Source organism: Neomonachus schauinslandi, chromosome 10, assembly GCF_002201575.2.
Source record: "Neomonachus schauinslandi chromosome 10, ASM220157v2, whole genome shotgun sequence".
Lineage (NCBI taxonomy): Eukaryota > Metazoa > Chordata > Mammalia > Carnivora > Phocidae > Neomonachus > Neomonachus schauinslandi.
The window spans coordinates 35,310,540-35,333,223 of NC_058412.1; the positions used below are offsets into that span (position 1 = coordinate 35,310,540).

Genomic DNA, 22,684 nt, shown 5'->3' on the forward strand with positions numbered 1-22,684 from the left:
GGGGTGATGTATATGTTCACTATCTTGATTGTGAAGATAGTTTTATGAGTGTATATACATGTCAAAACTTAGCAAATTTTATAATTTTGATACAAGTAATTTATTATATTTCACTTATACTTCTATAAAGCTCGTAAATAAAAAGAAAAAATCTAAAAAAGAAGAAATTAAGGTGTTTATCTTCATTGTATCATGTATTACAGATAGACATATACTATGTGAAAGTTTAAGCAACCATTATGTACTTAAATTTATTCTCAATCTATCCCATTCATTAATGATTTTAAGAAAATATATGGGTCTAACAATTTCATCACCTCTTACCCTCTTCCAACATGAAACAATGGCAAACAAAACATATCTAGATGATGAATTAATGAAATAATTATATTCAAATTCTCATTATAAAATAGTTACTGTCCAAAAAAAGTTTTCAAAGACCATGTATATGAATACATAAAAATATGTACATATACACACATATAAAAACATACACAATCTATAACTTCCTTTTCTCATTTTACATTTTGAGTATCTTTCTGTTTCCAATTGTAAAAATCTGGAATGCTAGTAGCTACATTAGCATCAGAATTAAGTCTAAAAATATGGCCCAGGGCGCCTGGGTGGCTCAGTCCTTAAGCAACTGCCTTCAGCTCAGGTCATGATCCCAGGGTCCTGGGATCGAGCCCCGCATCAGGCTCCCTGCTCCGCGGGAAGCCTGCTTCTCCCTCTCCCACTCCCCTCTGCTTGTGTTCCCTCTCTCACTGTGTCTCTCTCTATCAAATAAATAAATAAATAAAATCTTTAAAAAAAATATATATATATATGGCCCAGAAAGGAGCAAGTACAAACAAAAATCAGTGTCACTGGGCATGGGAAGCACTCAGTGAAGAGCACACACATACCTCAGGCCTTTCCTGGAAAACAGGCAAGTTCTCCTGTGACGTCTCCACCACCTGGTGCAACTTCTTATGAAGTTCATCCATTTTCTGTTTTAATAGTTGTTCTTCGAAAGCATTTGCTTCTTTTCTTTTCATATAATGTTTATCTTCATTTACTTTAGGAAAGAGAACATGGTTTCCATGCAAAGTTTAAATTCAGGTCACCAGGGGAATACACAAAAAATGAGTGAAAGTTTATCTTTAGGATGGCAATTTTTTTACTAGTCTTTTCCATGTGTTTTAGGTTATCAGAACTGAAAGGTATATTACCTCTTAATTATAATTTTTACCTGCCTTCAGAATGATTACTTGTAGGTTCAGGGCATGTAGGTTATAAAAATCTACATATTGATCAATAAAAATATTTGGTAATAGCACATTATGATATCAATCACTTCTTCTAAAACAGTCGTGATCCTGCAAATCATTTGAAAATGGAACACTTTAGGGCGCCTGGGTAGCTCAGTTGGTTAAGCGTCTGCCTTCGGCTCAGGTCATGGTCCCAGGGTCCTGGGATCGAGCCCTACATTGGGCTCCCTGGTTGGCGGGAAGCCTGCTTCTCCCTCTCCCACTCCCCCTGCTTGTGTTCCTGCTCTCGCGATGTCTGTCTCTGTCAAATAAATAAATAAGATCTTAAAAAAAAAAAAAAAAGAAAGTGGAACACTTTAAAAGATCTAAATCTCTAGGTGCTTTCTAAGGAGAACTAGGAGTCGAATGCCCTGAAATTTCAGTGCATCACGTGCATGGCAGTTAGTGCCACCTGCAGTGACGCTTAACGTGACCACATCACATGCAAATCAAATCCTCTGGCTAAGACCTTAGGTCACAGTGTGTGAAAGAAAAATGCATCTGTGCGTGACACAAAATGGGAGTGTTAACTGTCTATTTTCTCAGTTGTTGAACAAATGAGAAATGATAAACCAAAAAAAGGCCAACAGAGAGCTATCGTCCAAATGGCTTAAATGGTGTAAACACCCTGAGTGAACAAAGGTTCACTTTCCTCGCTCACGTCCACCTTGTAACCATGGAGACACGCACAGATATCGGTGTTAACATGCATGGTTTTCCCGTGAGGAGCGAAACATGACCTGCTAGATAGCCGTAAATGACAGGGCACTTTGATCAGAGAGCTCCATCTCAATGTCTCCTTTGTTGTACTTGCAGATTTCAGAAAATCTCTTCTCAACTCCACTTCCTGACTTAACCCTTTCACAGCACAAATAACTGACTTACCGGTTTAAAAGTACTATATACAGAAGTTCAAACCCATACAGGTAATATTTAAAAGCTTAAAACATCACTAAAAGTGAAGGCAACATTGGTCTATCTACTTTATCTATGTCAGCGCTGTTTCAACTCTGAGCTTTGCTGTCAAGGCATCAGTTGAGTCCCTGGACACAGGTGGCTGTTACACTTGTATTTAACAAAGATTTCTAGGCTCTTCATAGATGAGCTAGAGACATTTTTACAGATTCTTTCAGCTTAGTCAATCACCTGTTTAAAAAGGTAGTTTACTCAAAGGTTATTATTTTCAGTGACATAAGAGTATCTCAAATCATAAGAGTGCAAGTACCCCACTGTTCATGCTTTCTCCGTTGATTGTATTTCTGGGCTCTCAGCTCTTCAAAGGAAAATTCTGATTCTCCGCGAATGAGCTTCTCCTTACAATACATAACAACCTGCTGAACATCAGCTCTGGCTGCTGAAGATGCTTGTGCAGAATATTCTGATTTAGAAATCATGATCACCCTTTGTTCCCTATAATGGGGGAAAATGTATTATTTACCACATCGTACCAAAACAGCTCTCAAAGGAAACTAAGTAATAGATTACTGCACAGGTTATACTTGCTTTTTCGACTCTTTATCACAAGCTGAAGATACTACCCCAGAAACTTCTGAGCCCTAAGACAGAAAAGGAACATAAGTATTCACTTAACTGAAAAGAAACTGTCACCCAAAGTATTTCACAAAACATACGAAAGCATTGGAGGGGCTTCTTAATCATCAACTAGATTTATTCATTTTTTATTTTTAAAAGATTTTATTTACCTATTCATTTGAGAGAAAGAGAGAGCTCAAGCGAGCAAGCACAGGCGGAGGGGCAAAGGGAGAGGATCCCAAGTAGACTCTGCGCTGAGCCTGGAGCCCGTCTTTTCACAACACTGAGATCATGACCTGCACTGGAACCAAGAGTTGGGCACGCAACTGACTGAGCCACTCAGGTGCCCTAATCATCAACTAGATTTATATATGTTCGTTAAAATTATGATTAATTTAATTATAACCAATTAATTATATTAATTATTGATTATTAACCTTATAACTTTTGTAATTAAAAAGTCCAATAAGAAAGTGATTTAAAAAAATTTCTACTTAGGGGGTACCTGGAGGGCTCAGTCAGTTAAGTATCCGACTCTTGATTTTGGCTCAGGTTATGATCTCAATGTTGTGAGATCAGCCCTGTGTCAGGTTCCACACTGGGAGTGCAGCCTACTTTAGATTCTCTCTCCCTCTGCCTCTGCTACTTCCCCCTCCTGGAAAAATTTCTACTCCGTAGTAGAGAAGAGCATTATTTCCCTCCAACTGATAGACTAGGAGCTGGGTCAGAGTGCCTATGTTTATGGGATTAATATTCTAAAATTCTACATTAATAAAAAAAATCAAAAATTTTCTTCTAGTACCATTCTATCCTCAGGAGTTCCTAAACAAATATTTACTGAGTATCTCATACATGTTGTGTCTTGAGCTAGGTCCTGGAAATGTGACATTAATAAGACCCATCTCTGCTGTTTAAAAATTTACGTAGTTGGGTCAATAGGAAGCAATCAGACTGGCAAACGTGTAGAATGTAAAATGAGATAGTCTGAGTTTCTATCAAGGTGAAAAATGCATATTCCACGTCTAGGAATGTGTGACATTAATAAAACTTGCACACATGCACTAAGAACAGAAGCATTTCCATTGGATTGGGCTGAAAGGAGGTCTTTAGCAAACTGAAAGAGCAATTGTACCGTGAAGAGGATAAATGCTGGAAAACAAGGCTGAGGGAAGCAAAGACTTGAGCAGAAGAAATCTCAACAGGGCAAAAATCTTAAGGAGGATGAAGACAAGCAAAGCGGAAGACCATCTTCCCCAACTGTGATGGCTGGGAGGGTGCAGTTCCATTTATTGGTTAGTGGCAGAAAATTGACAGATGTCATCTAAGGGCTTTTGTTGTCTCATGAAAATACTATTTTTGCCAGCTCCTGAAGAAGAGGTTAATGACTGCAAGGTCCCAAGTTTGAGGAAAGTAAAGAGAAGCTTAAAATCACTATCATGTGGCATTAGAGAGTGAAATGGGACACATAAGAAATACATAAAATATAAAGAGTGAACCAGGAAACTGGAAACATAATTTCTGAGGAGGAGGAAAGCCCTGGTTGAGGTGATAGGCACCATCAATCCAAGCTCCTGAGTTTTAAGCAGGGCTCAGAAGCCTCCAGGTGGGTATTATCCAGTGTAGGAGGGATTCCCAGCCTGTGTGAGGGAGGCTGGCGGGCAAAGGAGGGGAGAAGCTGCTGGAGAGGAAGTGAAGACAGAAGGTCATATATATAGTGGGAGACCCTAAGTCAGATAAACACAGGAAGTGAAGGCCAGACAGTAACTTATTTAAATTTAATATCTGAGGTGAGCAGTGGTAGATGATGACAGGAAGCTGACAGAGAGGTTAGAGTCATAGTGACAAGGTCAAACAAATGAGATGTCGAAGTGGATGTGAAAGGCAGCCGGATGACCATTCAAAATCATTCCCGGTTTCCATATAACCCAAGAATGTTATTATTACCTGATTCTTAGAAATGCAGGCTGAGTTATTTCCTGGATTTGATTTTGATATCATTTGGTTTAAAATCTGAGCATTATGGAGAGGTTCTGAGGTTCTAGCTATGGGGGGGAAAGGATGAAATAAAGAGAAACAAGGGTAAAACCATATTAAGTAAAATTATTACAAATTACATTCCCCAGGTCTTTCAGTAAGTAGCATAAGAAATAAATCAACTCATTGACTACTGTCTCAGGAAATGTAACTAAAACTCCTTTTAGATAAGAGAAATATTATAGAGATAATTTAAGCAACAGGAGGGAATAGTTGATGCTTATTGCTGAAATGTAATCTTTATTTCTAAAAAAAAAATGACATTTCTTCAAAAGTTGCATTAAACACATTTGATTCAATTCAGAACAGATGGACTTGAGAGTAAGTCTTGTCCTCTACTTTGGGCAATTTTGATTTTTTTTTTTAAATCCCCAAAATATAATGCAATCAAGTTTTCTTGTGGGTGTGCTCTTTTACATTGCTACGACACAACCCTGTGGCGGGATTTTTGCGAGGCATTATTACCAGGGTGCCTTCCCCATTACCTAAGACAATATAGTCAATAAACACTGGATGAATTTTTTTTTAAGGGGAGAAAAAGGCAGTGTAAATCAGAGACTACATTATTAACAACTTAGACATTTTAGAAAGCATTATTTTACCTTGAGTTGGCAAATGCGTTTCAGTAAGGCGTGCCCGGAATAACCTGAATGACAGGAGTGAAAGCATCAATATAGATTACAAACTTAGTTTAATACGTATTTGTATTAAAGCGAAAACCAAATCTACCTATCTAGATTGATCTCAACCAATCAAGACAACTTATCACAAGCTAGTGAAGACTGAGATCAAGAGAGAATGTCAAGTTGAATTTTAGAATTGCTTCAAAATAAAAAAAAAAAAAATTCTGGGATCTTCTTCATACCCAATACACTACATTAGAAAAACTCCACCCTTTGCCTGGTTTATGTTGTATTTCTCAAACTCACATAACAAATGTACCCTTCTCCCCCCCTGTATCAAGTCTGCAAATGTTACATGGGGTGCTTGAGCTCCCTATCTTAGGCATTCTACACATCTGGAACGTAATGAACATAATATTTAGAAGAAAGAAGTCCAAAACTTAGACCACCAATTCAAAAGGCAGATATATTATTGTTCATGCTGTGAGAACTTTTTAAATATGTCATTTCATGACACCTTTACACACCAACTCACCTGCCAAGTAATATGCAACTTCCAAATCTGACATTTTTGGGTGATGTGAGCAAGAGTGTATAGTATAAAGAGACTAAAAATGTACAACCAAATGTCAAATCTTGTGATTCTTAGTTCAAACAAACCAACAGTTAAAAAAAAAAACAAAAAAACAATGCTTTACATGATGAGGAGTGACTGAAAATTAGAGGATATTAAGGAATTATAGTTAAAATTTGTTAGTGTGAAAATGTCATTAAGGTTCTGTAAAAAAAAAAACTTTTAAAGATGTTTATGTGTTTGGGTTAAAATATTTTGTTGTCTTGGATTTGCCTTAAATTCTTCAGCATAGAAAAAACATGATCAAATGTTCATAATTATTAAAAGTAGGTGATAGGTAAATGGGAGGTTCATTACACTAATTTTTCTCTTTTTTTTAACCTATGCTTGAAAATTCTCATAATAAAGTTTAAAAAAAAACATGAGCACTGTAGCAAAGTGGAAAACAATGAGCATATTAAATGCTGGCAAGGGATACAGTGAGATAAGTTATTTCATATGCTGCTAGAGAGTGGGCCAGCAAAAAACTGGTATAACCTTTCGAGCAGGGAATGTGGTTACATGTACAACAAAACTTAAAAACTCTTCATATACCCTTTGACTAGATAGTTTCAATTCTGAGAATCTATCAGAAGGAACGAGATAAAATAGGAAAAAATTGGGAGATAACTCTTTGATAAAGGAAAAAGACCATGACACAAAGCTGCAGGTGTATTAAAGCATGCCTGTAAATCCTATATAACAAGCAGAGAAAAATATGCCAAACTACAATGCCAGGTTTCTTCTGCTTCTTTAGTTTTCTGTATTCTCAAAATTTCCTAAATGAGGTATATTTAATCACAGAAAAAAAAAAAAAGTTGTGAAAAATAGAGTTATTCATGAAGATATTCACTATGTTGTTCTCTATAAAAATCAAAATGTTGAAAATATCTTAAATGTTGATTTAGGGAACACTTCAATTATGACATAACTCTGGGACAGATTTTACACCTTGCTTTATAAGTAGTAGAAAAGTTCCTAATTTCTTAAGGGCAGTATAAAGCTCAGTATACGTAACAGACCTACAGTATGATTTACTCTTAAAATACACAAATACAAGGACACACACACAGGCGTAGGGAAAAGATACTGGAAGGCAATGCACCAAAATGTTGACAGTAATATTTCTGGGCAATTTCCTTTTCTTTATACTATTCTGTATTATCCACATTTTCACAATGAGAAGGATTTTCCATACAAACAGATTAATAACGGAAGATTTTTAAGAGCAAACATGACATTTCCAAGTACGGAATCCCATGTAGAGTTGTTTTTTTTAAGATTTTATTTATTTATTTGAGAGAGAGCGACGGTGAGCACGAGCAGGGGGAGGCACAAAGGGAGAAGCAGACTCCCCGCCGAGCAGGGACGCGGGGCTCGATCCCAGGATCCCGGGATCATGACCGGAGCCGAAGGCAGCCGCCCAACCGACCGCGTCACCCCGGCGCCCCGAGTTTTGTTTTCAGACTACCTGTAGTGTTGCCGCAGCAGCTCTCCCGGTTCAGCCTGGTTTTGAAGCCCTCTCCGAAAAACAGCACTGGCTTGCTGCAGCTCTCCCCGGCCTTCCAGATGCCCCGCCCAGGCGACGTACAGAGGAGATGACGTGGTCCCGATCCCGTGGTTGTACAGAAACTCAAAGAACTGATGAAGGTCGCTGTTGTACTGAGCCTACAGAAGCCCAAGGCAAACAGATACAAGAACAAAGGAATTGCTGGTCTAGGTATGGCCCAGAGCCCAGCCACCTTCCATGTTCAGTCTTCATGGAGGCTTCAGGCTATACTGTCGGGGGAAGGCTTATGCGGCTCTCTGACAGCAAACCTAAAAATTAAGCTTATTTCTTTCCTTGACATTCAATGTCCCCGAAATTACCCACACTAATTCCCAGGATAGTGACTTCCATAATGACTCATGATGTAAGTGTTACGGTTGTCTTAATCGGAGCCTGCTCAAGTGCCATAGGGTGCCTCAAATCATAGTATCCTGTAATTTAGTGAACAAATCCATCTTAACTGGATCCACTCATGATTATTAGAACTCCTGCCCCCAAAGCCTTCATTTCAAGACTGAAGAGACCCAACCTTTGAACGCCTAACCTGAGGCAGCCTTTTCCTTTTAGTGTTAAATTTAGTTCCCAAGGGTTAATATTTTCTTAATTATTCACAATGAACCCTCTGAGTACCTGGCAGTGCCTGCTTATCCTTCCATCCCCACACCCCTCTCATTCAACAAACCTTTTAATTCAATGGTTTCTATCTCATGTCCTAACACTTATAGACTTGATAGAGGAGGGTTTTAAAATTAAATTGCTGACTCTGCAATACAGAAGCCATAAGCTTCCAAAATACACATCTCTGGCCATACAACTTTTAAAAATTTATGACTGGAAACAGAGGAATTAAAATAAGACAGTCTAGGGGTGCCTGGGTGGCTTAGTCGTTAAGGGTCTGCCTTCGGCTCAGGTCATGATCTCAGGGTCCTGGGATCGAGCCCCACATTGGGCTCCCTGCTCAGCGGGAAGCCTGCAGTGGGAAGCCTGCTTCTCCCTCTCCCACTCCCCCTGCTTGTGTTCCCTCTCTCGCTGTCTCTCTCTGTGAAATAAATAAAATCTTTAAAAAAATAAATACATAAAATTAAATTAAAATTAAATAAGGCAGTCTAAAATGGTCTTAAAATCCGGGGAAACAAGCAGAAGTACAATAGGATTACAGATTTGATTATACATCTGAAAGTATACTTACAAATTTTAAACAATAATTGATGAATCTTGGGTCATTGTGGTATTTCTTCTTATCCAAAAATTCCTTCATTAAATGTTCTAATAATGTTGTCAAGTATTCCTTATTCTCAGGAAAGTTCTCTTCTACCCACTGCATGTAACTAGAAAAATATGGATAATATTAATTTTCAGGGCAGCATATAGTTTGTTTAAAGGAAAAAAATAAACTAAATGCTAACCTTTCCCATTCACCAAGTGGGTCATCGCCCTTGTAGCTCTGCATATGGGCTTCAAACATTCTAGAACAGAGAAAAATATGCACATGACTTATTAGGGATGATTCCTAAAATGTTTCTCATTTACACACCTTAAAATGGAAATCTTAAATACCAGTTCAAATGCTATATTAAAAATTGAAAGATTATTCACTTAGAAGTGGTCAGAAAACTCAGACGCAGTTATTTTTCCAGAAGAAAGCAAGACCCAAGCCCCTGAAGTTAGCCCTTATGTAAGAGGCAGCTGGAAGAGGATCCCAGGCTCTATCCCTAGGAATCTCCTCCTGTCACTGATGCCCAATGTCACTACCATCCTGAAGGGCAGTGTCCACCAGTTGTTATTCCTCAAATGGTGGGACCCCTCCCCTTGCTGCTCAGAAGCTTGGCTGAGACTTGGCTAGGAGACCTGAAGGGGGCTTGTGAGTGGGTGTGGGAGAGTAGGATACCACCAATCAGGTCTCCACATAGTTTGCTTTCTGGGCCTCAATGCAACACTGCGTCCCTGACAAAGAACACATAATGGCAATGTTCATAAATCAGCCACTATGGCTCCCTCTGCTTGCTGCTACTTCCGCATTCCCAACCACAGCTTTAAAAAAAAAAAAATCAGCCAAGTGAAAAAAAGTTCTCTAAGGGCGCTGAGGTGCTAGGGGAGCAAACGAACAAATAAACAAACAGAAACATGTGAAATAAAGTCAGGTGACATTCAGCACTTAACGAAAAAACAGCAAAACAAAACAAAATGGGAGATGAGGTAAGAATGTGACAGGAGTTACAATTCTTAGATAGAGTGGTCAGGGAAGGCCATTCTCCCTGAGGGGGTGACACTTGATCAGTGCCAGAGAGCTATGCAGCTATTTAAGTGTGCTGAGCGAGAAGGGTGGGGTGACAACATGTAATGTGCATTTAAAACATCCATTCTGCCCCTTTAAGCAAAGGGGATGGGGAATGGGAACAGAAGTGGGAAACCAGTTAGGGAGCTACAACAGTCCCAGCTGGACCAGGGTGGGAACAGTGCAAGCATGGAATTTGGTGTGCTTTGGAGGAAGAAACAATGGGACTTGCCTATGGGATTGCTTATGGGTATGAGAGAGTCAAGCTAAGAAAGACTTCAGGTTTTCTATCAGAGAAATTACACGGATTACAGGATTTGAAAGCAATACTTTCTCCTGGCTATCGTATCTGTATACCAATGAAATCAATGTTTCTTATGACTCAAAATCTAGAAGCCATGAAAGAAAAGCTCAGTAAAGTAAACTATATATAAATAAAAAGCTTCTACATGTCAAATAAACACAACATCAAGCAGAGTCAAAAGAGAAATGATAAAATGGTATAAAAAAAGAGCTTTTAGAAATTGGGGGGAAACAATAAAAAAAATTAAATAAATAAAAGGCATTCCAAAGGAAAATACTCAACCTCTTATAAGAGAAATTCACCTCATTCAGATACAATTTCTCACCTACCAGACTGGCAAAATTAAAAAAATGTGGCAACAGTGTACAGATGAAGCAATGGGAAACAGGCACTCTCACACCTTGCTTGCAGGTGAGAGTACTCTTGATCCCTGCTAAGGGAACTGGTAATATCTGCCAAAATTACGGATGGATCTACTTTTTTTTTTTTAATTAACATATAATGTATTACTTGTTTGAGGGGTACAGGTCTGTGATTCATCAGTCTTACACAATTCACAGCACTCACCATAGCACATACCCTTCCCAATGTCCATCACGTAGCCACCCCATCCCTCCCACCCCTCTCCACTCCAGCAACCCTCAGTTTTGTTTCCTGAGATTGAGAGTCTCTCATGGTTTGCTTCCCTCTCTGGTTTTGTCGTTTCATTTTTTCCTCCCTTCTCCTATGATCCTGTCTTGTTTCTCAAATTCCTCATATCAGTGAGATCGTATGATAATTGTCTTTCTCTGCTTGAGTTATTTTGCTTAGCATAATGCCCTCTAGTTTCATCCATGTCGTTGCAAATGGCAAGATTTCATTTTTTTTTTTGATGGCTGCATAATATTCCAGTGTGTGTGTGTGTGTGTGTGTGTGTGTGTACACATCTTCTTTACCCATTCATCTGTTGAGGGACATCTAGACTCTTTCCATAGTTTGGCTATTGTGGACATTGCGGCTATAAACATTGGGATGCACGTGCCCCTTCGGATCCCTACATTTGTATCTTTGGGGTAAATACCCAGTAGTGCAATTGCTGGGTCGTACGGTAGCTCTATTTTCAACTTTCTGAGGAACCTCCATGCTGTTTTAGATGGACCTACTTTTGATCCAGCAAATCCACTTCTGGGAATCTAGAAAACAGATATATTTGTCTATGTGCAAAATGCCACATGTGCAAGATTTTTCAGTGCAGCTCTATTTGCGAAAGACTGTCAATAACCCAAAGATCCATAAATTGGAGACTTTTTAGATTATGGTACATGAAATATGCAGTTGTAAAATAGATTGAGAAAGAGCTCTATATACTGATAAAGATCTCAAGGATACTGTTAAACCCAAAAAAAGCTACACTTTACAAGAAATAAAGGCAGGAACTGTACATACATATACATATACACCCATTGATATACACACATATATGCATGCCTATATAGACATGCTAATGTAATATTACAATATAAATATATCTGCAAAAATAAACATTTGAAAAATAAATTAGAAAAATGGTTCCATATCAGGGACTGGGAGAGTAGACAGGCATAATAAATCTCAGTGAACACTTTTTTAAATCTTTTTTAAAAACCAAATAAATGTAGTACTTATTTTTAAAAACGAAAAAGTAATTACTTCTAAATTTTAATTTCCTTCTCATGCCTCATAGGTGCTCCCCCAAAATATATGTTAATAATACGCTGGCCCAAATAAACATTTCACATTCCAATAACAACATTTCCTAGTAAAATGAATACACTTTGTAAATGAATACTAAAAACATCCAGTTCACTGGAGCAAATTAGTCTTTACAAAGTCAAAATAAGGTCAGAAATACCTGATTTCCCTTTTAAAATGGGGAAAAACAAGCTTCTAAAAGTGAAATAGTTTGCTGGCTAGAGAAGTCTTAAAGCAAACAGGTTTTTGCTTTGGCTGTACTTAATGATCTTGGTCTTCTGATCCTCAAGAGAGTAAATTGCCCTGGTGCTGATAAAACTAACCAGTTTTACTTCCTGTCACATATGACTTAACTGTTTCAAAATGCTTTTGAAACAATCTAGATAAATCACCTCAAGTCATAAAGCAAAGGTGTGGGAATGTAAGAAATTGTTAGCAGGTTAACCTAAATGACAATAAGCATAGCTTTTTTTGTTAAGTTCACGTTATTAAGAAAAAATAAAGTTCAGGTTATTCAAAGACTTTTTTCAAATTGATTGTGGGATTATGGGTAAGAGCTATTTTAAGTTCTCTCCCTACTGTAGATTTTTTTTTTTTTTTAATTAAGTGGCTTTGAAAGTTTCTCATGAAACCTACACGCAAGGCTTAGGGTTTTTGTTAGGTTAGACTTTTTTCTCCCACGGCGACGATCTGCCCAGAGCGGATTCCTTACAGAGATGAACCGAGAGCTCCGAGGGCCTCACGAATTGGCCAAATCCCCCTAAACTGCCACCGTGGTCGCAGCTCGAGGACGAGGGCCGGGGTCTCAGCGGACAGCGCCAGCTACACGGTCGGGGGTCCTTTCCACGACCCACGAGTGGCCCACAGCCTGGCTGGGTAGGAGTGAGGGCGGGGAGGAAACACACCAAAGCCACAGAAAGGGGCGGGAGGGGCAAAAGGAGGCAGGACTGCGGCCGGCCCGGGCGGGGACCTGCAGACCCCGAATCCTAGGTACCCCAGCCCCCTCCTCGGTCCACAGCCGGAGACTGCGCCCCCGCCTCGCCCCCATCCCACCAGACCAACACTTACTGAAAGACATTTTCCGGGTTATCCATGGCGAGAGGACGCGGGCCAACAGCTGCCCACCCGCGCCGCCGGCGAGAAGCCGCTACCGATTTGAATCTCCCGCGCAGCCGCACTCGGTGCAACGCGCGCCTGGCCATTGGCCTCGGCTGCAGACGGGCTGGCCAATCGCCGGGGCCGTTGCCGGGAGACATTTGTCCCGCCTTCCCCCGCTCGCCGCTAGTTCCTCCCACTTGCCCCGCAGTCCTCAGTCGAACCGTAAGCTCCCCTCCCGCTAAGTGCAGGCTGGATTTTGAAGTACCGCGCGGAGAGGGAGCCCTAGAATTTTGGCTTAGTGACTACAATGTGGGGGCACGTCGGTAAACGCTTCAGGGCTGGTTATGTAGATGATATATGGCATATGAAGATGATGTGTTAGTACTCTCGCAGACCTCTGGGCTTGATTTAACTCATCTGAAAAGCTGTATGGGTGCCCCAGAGCGGAGGAGGGCTCAAGGTCCCGGGGGCTGTTCCTACATCCAAATGGCAATTAAAATAAGCATAGAAGAGTTTGATAGATTGTAGAATGCCAACAAGGAAACTTTCAACATCTTCTGTGGAACTAGGAGCTCTGGAGACCCAAGTTCTCAGGAGTTACAAATGAAGAGACCTCTTTGTGAAGGAGTCCAGATGTCTAAGAAGAAATATGTAATATGCTGATGCTACCTGCCTAAAAGTGAGTTGGAAAAGAATCAACCTAGTGTTCTCTGCCCCTTCGACTTTAATGACTTCCCATTCTACCTCTCCAGGTTGTTCCAAAAGTCACATAACAATGCAAGTAAAATACAAAGAGTTATTAATGCGATTACCTTCCTTTTGCAGAAGCTGTGTGGGTGTTTGCTCTTTTAAGGCCCTTAAAAAATAGCAGCTTTTGGAAATCCTGATGCTCTTAGTCCAGGATTCCTTCCAGAGTGTTGACCGATTTGAATCTACACAAGAATCCGATTTGTAGTACTTAAAACAGAGAGGGTGCTCACTCTGGGGTCTTTAGACAAATGTTAGGTTCTGCTAACCATCACAGAAATTAATAGATTGTTGCACTCATTGAGGTTTTCAGCTTGTGTCTGATAGCGGCTCAGTCATCAATTAAGAAATGTTGATTGAGCATCCATCATATACCAGATGTCACTGGATTTATATCTAATTACAGCCTTGTCTAACTCAAACAGATCCTTCCTTGAGAAGCTAGGGGCTTTGTCTGGGAGATGAAGATGCAGTCATAGAAAACTATTTAAAGGTGGTATACACATGTATTACATGCCATATTAATGTTCAGATTATCTGTTAGGAGATCCAGAGGATGGAGGGGAAATGGGGCCTGTCTGTCACATAAAACTTCATGAGGAAGGTGGAGCTTGAATTGGGCCTTGAAGGGGGTTGGATCTCTCCCTTACTATCGTAGCATTTTTTAAATAAGTGGCTTTGAAAGTTTCTCATGACACCTGCACACAAAGTTTAGGTTTTTTGTTGGGTTAGACTTTTTTCTTCCATAGTGGTGATCTGCCCAGGGCAGAATCTATTACAAAGAATAAAGAAGAGCTGTGGGGAATTGCCCACATTAGCCATAGCCCAGTGGAGGAGGGCCAGGGTGTCAGCAAAGAGTGCCAGCTACACGGCCTGGGGTCCTTTCTTCCACTCAGGAGTGGCTCACAGCCTACTTGGGGGCGGGGTGAGGTGGGGACAAACTCCAAAGCCAAGGGAAGGAGCAGAAGGGGCCAAAGGAAACAGGACTGGGGAAGAGCATAGAGGAGGTCATTCTTGGTGTAAACTGAAGGATCACCCTGGAGAACTCCTGTTAATGAGTAGTGGAGATTCTTTTTGAAAGACTGGTTTGATAGTTTGATGTCAAATCTTGAGTGCTAAATTAAGGAGTTTGTACTTGATCATGATAGTAATTGGGCCTTTGGGGAACAGCAGGTCTAGTTATGTGTAAAGTACACCTTTTCTGCTTCAGGGGCAGGAATGTGCAGTTACAACTTTTTCTTTAAAACTCTAATTTATCTGCTAATTTCAATATTAAATCACTATGTAAATTGACTAACAGATTCTCTAAATTTTTAGGAAGGCCAATAGATAAAGTATTTTTATTTGGGTTTTCAGTGACTTGTTATTTCAGTATCATAATCTCCAAACTTACTGGAGGAGGGACGCCAGGCCACATCAGGGGAGGAGCTCCAACTTCAACTTTCCCAAGGAGCAGCAAATGGGCAAATGACTCGAACTCTTTTTTTTTTTTTTTTTAGAGGGGGTGGGGTGAAAGAGGGAGACAGACAGAGAGAATCTTAAGCAGGTGTGGCGCCCAATGCAGGGCTCCATCTCACAACCCTGAGATCATGATCTGAGCCGAAATCAACAGTCGGATGCTTAACCAACTCAGGTGCCCCATAACTCAAACTCTTAATCTGGCTATCAGTTTCCTGTAAAATGAAAAAAGAAATCTGCTTCCTTGTCTTTGTGTTTTTCTGACTTCCACTATCCTATAACCTCATAAGGTTCTCCACTGAATTCCTGAACTCTCTTGGGTTGTCACATGATATCAAAGTTAGTGCTTGCTCTGTTCAGAAAAGAAAAATGATTATTTTTCTCTAGGTTCTGCCTATTTGACAAGTGCAAGTAATAATAGATACACATATATCTTCCTTCCCCTGGGAATTTAGAGCAATTTATGGTAGCAGTATTAGATGTATTGCTGAAACATGTAGGATTGGAGATTTATAATTAGAATAGTTACGGAAAGCCGATGAGTATTTTAAGGGACTATGGAATATTAAGAATAAAGTTGATATGTATGAAGGGAGATATAGAACCTTATCTTAGAAAATGTTTTTCTTCTGAGGGTTGTGACTTCAGAAGATGCCTCTATGGTCAAAACCCAGAATCCACTCTTGTGGATAAGAACTATACATATATTTTGTCTTTCGGATGAACCAAAGTATATTTCTCAAATATATTTAGTCTTCCTCTTCAAATTCTGTCTTACGGTTCACAAAACCTTTGGAATTTCCTTGAGAAAATGAGAAGAATGGTAAAGGTATCTTTTGTTATGTTAATGAGGTGACTTTTGGAAAGCACCTGAGGATGGGGCTGGTTGCCAGAAGAACCAACTATGTGATTAGAAGCTTGGAACTTTCAGTCCACTCCTCCCTACCACCCCCCAACCTCAGGAGAGGAGAGGAGCTGAAGGTTGACACAGCCAATGGCTAAAGACAGTCCATCATGACTATGTAATGAAGCCTCCATATAAAGCCAAGAGGGCAGCTTATTGGTCCTTTTTTTTCAGAAAGCTTCCACACTTGGGGAACCAGAATGCTTCCATGTGTCACCAAACACCACCAAACTCCATGAGGACAGAAGCTCCTTTGTTTGGGACCTTGCCCTTTGTATCCCTTCATCTGGCTGTTAATTCATATCCTTTATCATATCCTTTAGTAAACTGGTAAACGTAAGTAAGTGTTTCCCTGAGTTCTGTGAGCTACTCTAGCAAATTAATCAAATCCAAGGAGGAGGTGGTTGGAACCTCCATTCTGTAGCTGGTTGGTTAGAAACACAGGTAACAGCCTGGGGCTTGTGACTGGTATCTGAAGTCGGGGTGGGGGACAGTTTTGTAGGACTGAACCTTTAACTTGTGGAATCTGATGCCACGTCTGGGTAGATAGTGTCAGAATTAAGTTGAATTTTTGGATGCCCTGACGGACACCCTGCTGATGTCTGGGACTTGCTTGGTGTTGTGGTGGAAGTAAGGGAGGGGGTGGTATCTCCCCTTGCCTTGTTGGAATTGGATCCAGAAGCCTAAGAATCCCCCATAAGACTATCTCTTTACTTCAGATGCCAGCCACAAGTTCCAGGGGTTCTCAGCCACCCACACTTCTGACTGATTGGCTACGAATTCAGGGGTTCCCACAACCTTCTCCAGGTTTGATAATTCACAAGAATGACTCACAGAACTCAGGAAACTTACGATTACAGTTTTATTATAAAAGATACACATAGGGTGAAGTCTGGGAGAGTCCTGGGTTTGGCCTTTCCATGTCCTCCCTCCATGGAGTCAAGGTACATTATTTTCCTGGCACATCAATGTGTTAACCAACCAGGAATCTCCACTGAGCTTCAGTGTCCTGAGTTTTTACTAGAGTTTCATTATGTAAGAATGATTGATTAAATCATTGGCCGGTGTGTGAGTGAACTCAATTTCCAACCCACCCTCCTCTCTCTTGAGGTTGGGAGGACTGGCTGATATCCTGTGACTCCAAGCCCCAAACTTCTTTTTTTTTTTTTTAAGATTTTATTTATTTGACAGAGAGAGACACAGCGAGAGAGGGAACACAAGCTGGGGGAGTGGGAAAGGGAGAAGCAGGCTTCCCACAGAGCAGGGAGCCCCATGTGGGGCTCGATCCCAGGACCCTGGGATCATGACCTGAGCTGAAGGCAGATGCTTAACGACTGAGCCACCCAGGCGGCCCCAAGCCCCAAACTTCTAATCAATTGGTTCACCTTTCTGCTGAGCAGCCCCCATCCTGAAGCTATCTGGAGAACCACCATGAATCACCTCATTAGCATAACAAAAACTCCTATCACTTAGAAAGAATTCCAAGGGTTTTTGAAGATCTGCCAGGAACCCAGGTCAAAGACCAGATAATTTTTTTAGTATACCATGGGGTGATGTGCATCTTTGAGCATCAGCTCAGAATTTCATTAACATTAATAGCTTCTGTACTTTATAACATCTGTACTTTCAGGATATCAATTCTGTCCTCTTATGTATTTGGTAACCAGTTGGTATTCTTGCTCAGATTGGATTTGCTTCCATCCCTTCAAAGAGCTGGACACTTCCCAAACTAAGAGAAAAGAGCTAAATCAAGGCTCAGACTTGACGACTTGGAAACATCAGTTTTAGAGACAGTCCTGACAGATGTTTACATAGCTGAGCACTGATATAATTCTTGTCTGTGTATCAAAGTCTGAATTAGGTCCTTTAGCTTGTCCTTTTGGAAACAAAGGAATGGCACGAGGAAACTGAAGTGATACCATGAATAACCGATAGCCGAGTTTACCAGATGCTTAATTTCTGCACACATACGATGTTAAAATGTTGAAGACACTTTAGGTGAGCCAGACTTTAACAATTTAGGAAGCAGGTAGTCTCCATTCTCAAGAGTCCAGAGAACTGGGAGGCATGCGAGGAAGTGGCAAGTTTTTATGCAAAATGAACAAGGAAGAGAACATTTTTTTAAAAGGGACAAGGAAAACATTGGAGTTACTTGGCGATCAGGGATAGGTCTCCTGGATGGTGCGGCTTCTGGGCAGATGGAATCCTTATAAGCACATGAAATTTTGAATGTTAGATTTGGGTTTGTGGATCTAATCTCCCTGAATTGATAATGCCTGGTCTACCGAGGGAAGTAATGTTATTAGACACACATTAACTTAAAGTGGCTGCTCACCCTCTGTCAGCATTTACCTAAGTTGTATTTCTAACTTATAAGGCTCTCTGCCTTGCCTGCTACTGTTCCCGTCACTCTTCCTACTGTCACTCTTATATTGTCATCTTGTATCCTTGTATCTTTGCTGTCCCTTTGCTTTTGCATACTGATGTACTACACTACACTTTTGACTATGAGACGCTTGTTTCCTTTAGTTAATACAACTAATTTGCCTTTCCATCTGTTGCACTTTGCAATTTCTGTGCTGTTTTAGACTACCTAGCGCCTTTCCCTAGCCTAAATGAATCACTGAGCAGTGCTGCTTTGTTTCTGCTTCTCTCTTGCAGAGGTCTTGGGCCTTCTGGTTGTCTAAGGGGACACTCAGATGATGACCCCATTGTTTTGTTTTGTTTTTTTAAGATTTTAGTTATTTATTTGTCAAAGAGAGAGAGGGAGAGAGAAAGAGAGCACAAGCACGGGGAGCACAGGCAGAGAGAGAAGCAGGCTCCCCGCTAAGGAAGGAGCCCGATGCGGGACTTGATTCTGGGACCTTGGGATCATAACCTGAGCCGAACGAAGGCAGACGCTTAACTGACTGAGCCACCCAGGCGTCCCTCCCACTGTCTTTTTTTTTTTTCCTAACTTATTGCCCATTTTGACTTCCTGACCACCTTGAACCATTAACTTCTCTGTCCATTTTCCTGATTATCTCTGACCTTTGGATCTCAGTGTCCTGAGCTTTGCACCAGCATTCTGGGAGTAGCATTTTATTTGGTTCACATACTTGGGAGTTGAAAAAGGAGGATATCTGAAGTAAAATTAACCCCAACAGGAAACAATGAACCCTCTTATGATCATTTCCTATATTCATATTAAATATTTCCTGTAGTAGCCACTTAAAAGTTCTCAGCCAGACTTGCACTCTCATGGTTTCAGCCTTCTTGGTATTTTCTCATTCTTTAGCTTCTTCCACATCACTGGATATATGCTATATGCATATTCTGCTTAGATCCAGTTGGCTTGGCAAATCTTTTAATAACATTGAAAATTTGAGATCTATTGAAATCCCACAGAAATCTATTTTTCTTCCTTTATTCCCACTTGATAGCCTCTTTAATTTTTCTGAAATTGCATCTTCAATAGTATCCTTTCTCTTGGACATTAATTAATTTGTCACAGTATAGTAATTGATGTGTACTTGCCAGTGACAACAACAAACACCAGTGACTTTACAGAGAGGCTTGTAAGTCTGTCCAGATACTTTGAGTCACAATTAAGAGAAAAACCCAGGGGCACCTGGGTGGCTCATTCGGTTAAGTATCCGACTCTTGGTTGCAGCTCAGGTCATGATCTCAGGGTCGTGAGATCGAGCCCCTCGTCAGGCTCCATGTTCAGTGCAGAGTCTGCTTGAGATTCTCTCCCTTCTCCCTTTGCCTCCCCCATGCTCTCTCTCCCTCAAATAAATAAATAAAATCTTAAAAAAAAAAAAACCCAGAAAACCCAAATCAAGCTTGCTTAACAACAGAGAGAATTTATTGCCTCATGTAACTGAAAAATCCATAGGTATGTGGGTTTCAGGTGCAATTTGATCAGGATTCTTCCAGTTTTCCTCTGCTATTCTCTCAGCCCTGCCACCTCTTTCTTTACTTTGCCTCGAGCTTAGTTCCTTCATGGTAGCAAAACTATTGCAGCAGTTCCTGGGCTCAGTGTGCTTACTCCATAGTGCCAAATAATCTAGCAAATGTCCTGTGTCACTCTGCACCGGTTAGGTCCTGTGCCTTCCCCTGAAGCCTCCTCTGAATCACATGGACATATACCCAAAGAAAGCCAGGGGCTTGGGAAGTTAAATGTGGAGCATGGCTGGGAACACAACCAACAGATGTCTGGACAGTCAGTTGGTTGACAGAGAGCTCTAGCAAGCAGAGCTCTCTGTCACTTTGAAAAGAAAAGTAGAAAACCACTGGAAGTGAATGAGGTCACTTGAGCTGCACACTGCAAACTGCTGACCCACAGCTGCAAACTAGTGACCCAATCACGAAATGGTGATTCTCTTTAGCATCTTCTGAAGATATCCTCCTTGTGACTCATTCTTAGAGGAATGATGAAAAGAACAGGCTTGTCCATAAGCCCAACAGAAAAGAGGCTGGAATGGCTATGAGATGTTCCAGTCATGGATACCACCATACCTCTTGTGTGGTCATTGTGCCTTCATAGCATTTGGAAACTGAAAAAAAAAAAAAAGTTTCAGAAAACATAATGACCTATTCTTTTTGTGTTAGCTTTTCTGGTAGATTAGCTCCTGTTGAAAGAGAAGCCTCCATCTTCACAGAAGTGAAATAGACTGTTCTGGGCTGAATTGTGCCCTACCCCTTGCCAATTCAGATGTTGAAGTCCTAACCCCAAGTACTTTAGAATCTGACCATACTAGAGATAGGGTCTTTAAGGAAGTAGTTGAGTTAAAATGAGGTGATTGGAGTGGGCCTCAGGCCAATATGACTGGTGTCTTTAGAAGAAGAAATTTGGACATGGAAATGTACAGAGGGAAAACGGTGTGAGGAGGCAACGGGAAGATGGCCATCTATAAGCCAAGGAGAGAGACCTGGGACAGGTCCTTCATGGCTTTCAGAAGGAACCAATCAGATGACACCTCCAGAACTGTGATAAAATAACATTTCTGTTGCTTCAGCCACCCAGGCTAGGATACTTTATTATGTCAGTGCTAGAAAACTGACACAGATTCCAAAAAACTCCCCTGTTTGGCTACATTTCTCTTACCCCAAGTATTAGCTTCTAAATGCTCTTTGTTTTCCAGACACCAGTTTTTCAAGGACAGGTCAGGACACCTGAGGAAAGTTACTCAGCCTTTGGTAGAATGCAGATCAGCTAGTCACATCATCTTTCCCTTGTGAACTTAGTTTCTTCAATGGGAGAGAGAAAAAGGCAGCTCATGATAGCCAAGAGTTGGCCTGGCACTAACAGCCAAGCTGTGCTGTTCTATAAACAACTTTAAAGAATGTTCATATCAAACAAAGCCGCCCATGGAATTACACCTGCTTCCGGACAGCACCCAATCCAGAGCAAACGCCAGCTTCCTTGACCCTCCTCCCGATCCCCTAACACAAGCCCAAATCCTGTAATAAGTTCTTTCTAATATTTCTTGGGGAGATGCCTCCCAATTCCCCATAGTATGCTGTCACTCTTGTGGCAGTGAGCCCGTAAACCTAACTTTGTTCCTAGTTGTCTTTGACTGAAAGACACTAATGAGAGTTTCAGAGCTTGGATTTCATACATAATAACAAATAATAATATCAGTATCAGTAAATAATAAGCAATAATAATATAATTTAATAAGGGTTGATGTCAGACTGTGGGCGTTCCCAGCCTGTTCCACTGTGCCCTGTGCAGTGTGAAGGCTGCAGTAAACCCGCTGAGTCTCTTTGCAGACTTTATCCTGGGGGAGAAAGGAGGCAGGTCCATCAGAGGTGACCCTGTAATGAAGTCATGGGTGTTTGGAGGGGAGGGCACTCCTGAGGACAGTGGGGTGGCTGTTTCTAGAATCTGTCCCTTCCCTTCCCCTGGACACATGTCAAGCTCCGAGGTCAGAAGGGCAGTAAGTAAAAGCTGCCAGTTTCCCCACTGCAAGCTGTGCTTGAGGGCCCGGTTCACAAAGTAGCAACCTGAAGGGAAGCTGGGTCTCCTGACTCCCTTCTCCACACACCACCCAGGGTCAGACTGTCCCGTGCGGGAAGCAGCGGAGCTGCTCATGGTCCCATGGCAGACACTCCTCAGGGCTCCCAGAAACCTTGGCAAGATAGGAAGGAGGGGCTTATCAGGGAGTCAAGGTTCCGCATCAGCAGGTGAGGCAAGAGTCAGGTAAATCTGAGCTAGTGCCGTGACTGTGTCTTCTGAAGTACTCAGAGGGGGAGTACTGGGCAGCATGTGGGGCACTATAAATCAGCCTCCCAAACTGCCCCATTGCCCTCCTTCAACCTTAGCATGGTGGCCACACTACTCCATTAGAGGCCATGCCCTGCAGTGTCCTCATCTAAAAAGAAAGGACTGTCTGGACCAGCTTCAGGGGGCTCCTGGCACTGACATTTTATGGTCCCACGGTATCTACAAAACAAACTGAAGTCCCCTGAGAAGAGTCTGTGCCTCACTCAGAACCCTGAGCCCTGGAATGTAATGTTCTTGCCCCAGGCCTCTGTAAGAGAAGCATCCATAAAGGTCACT

General features: G+C 41.2%; 1 protein-coding gene across 3 annotated transcripts in view; it reads right to left on the reverse strand.

Annotated features, from left to right (window-relative positions):
- BUB1 (BUB1 mitotic checkpoint serine/threonine kinase) overlaps window positions 1–13,024 on the reverse strand; it is a 45,187-nt gene extending 32,163 nt beyond the window's left edge. For 2 of the 3 annotated variants that reach the window (XM_044918737.1, XM_044918739.1), the window contains exons 1-9: window positions 12,999–13,024; window positions 9,048–9,107; window positions 8,831–8,969; window positions 7,564–7,760; window positions 5,459–5,502; window positions 4,767–4,864; window positions 2,793–2,845; window positions 2,515–2,699; window positions 906–1,057 (exon numbers count right to left, since the gene is read on the reverse strand). In XM_044918737.1, coding sequence (XP_044774672.1) covers window positions 906–1,057; window positions 2,515–2,699; window positions 2,793–2,845; window positions 4,767–4,864; window positions 5,459–5,502; window positions 7,564–7,760; window positions 8,831–8,969; window positions 9,048–9,107; window positions 12,999–13,024 — 954 coding nt within the window. The remainder of the gene's footprint in view (window positions 1–905; window positions 1,058–2,514; window positions 2,700–2,792; window positions 2,846–4,766; window positions 4,865–5,458; window positions 5,503–7,563; window positions 7,761–8,830; window positions 8,970–9,047; window positions 9,108–12,998) is intronic. The other variant, XM_044918738.1, reaches the window with a different exon arrangement.
- Window positions 13,025–22,684: the final 9,660 nt, after the last annotated feature.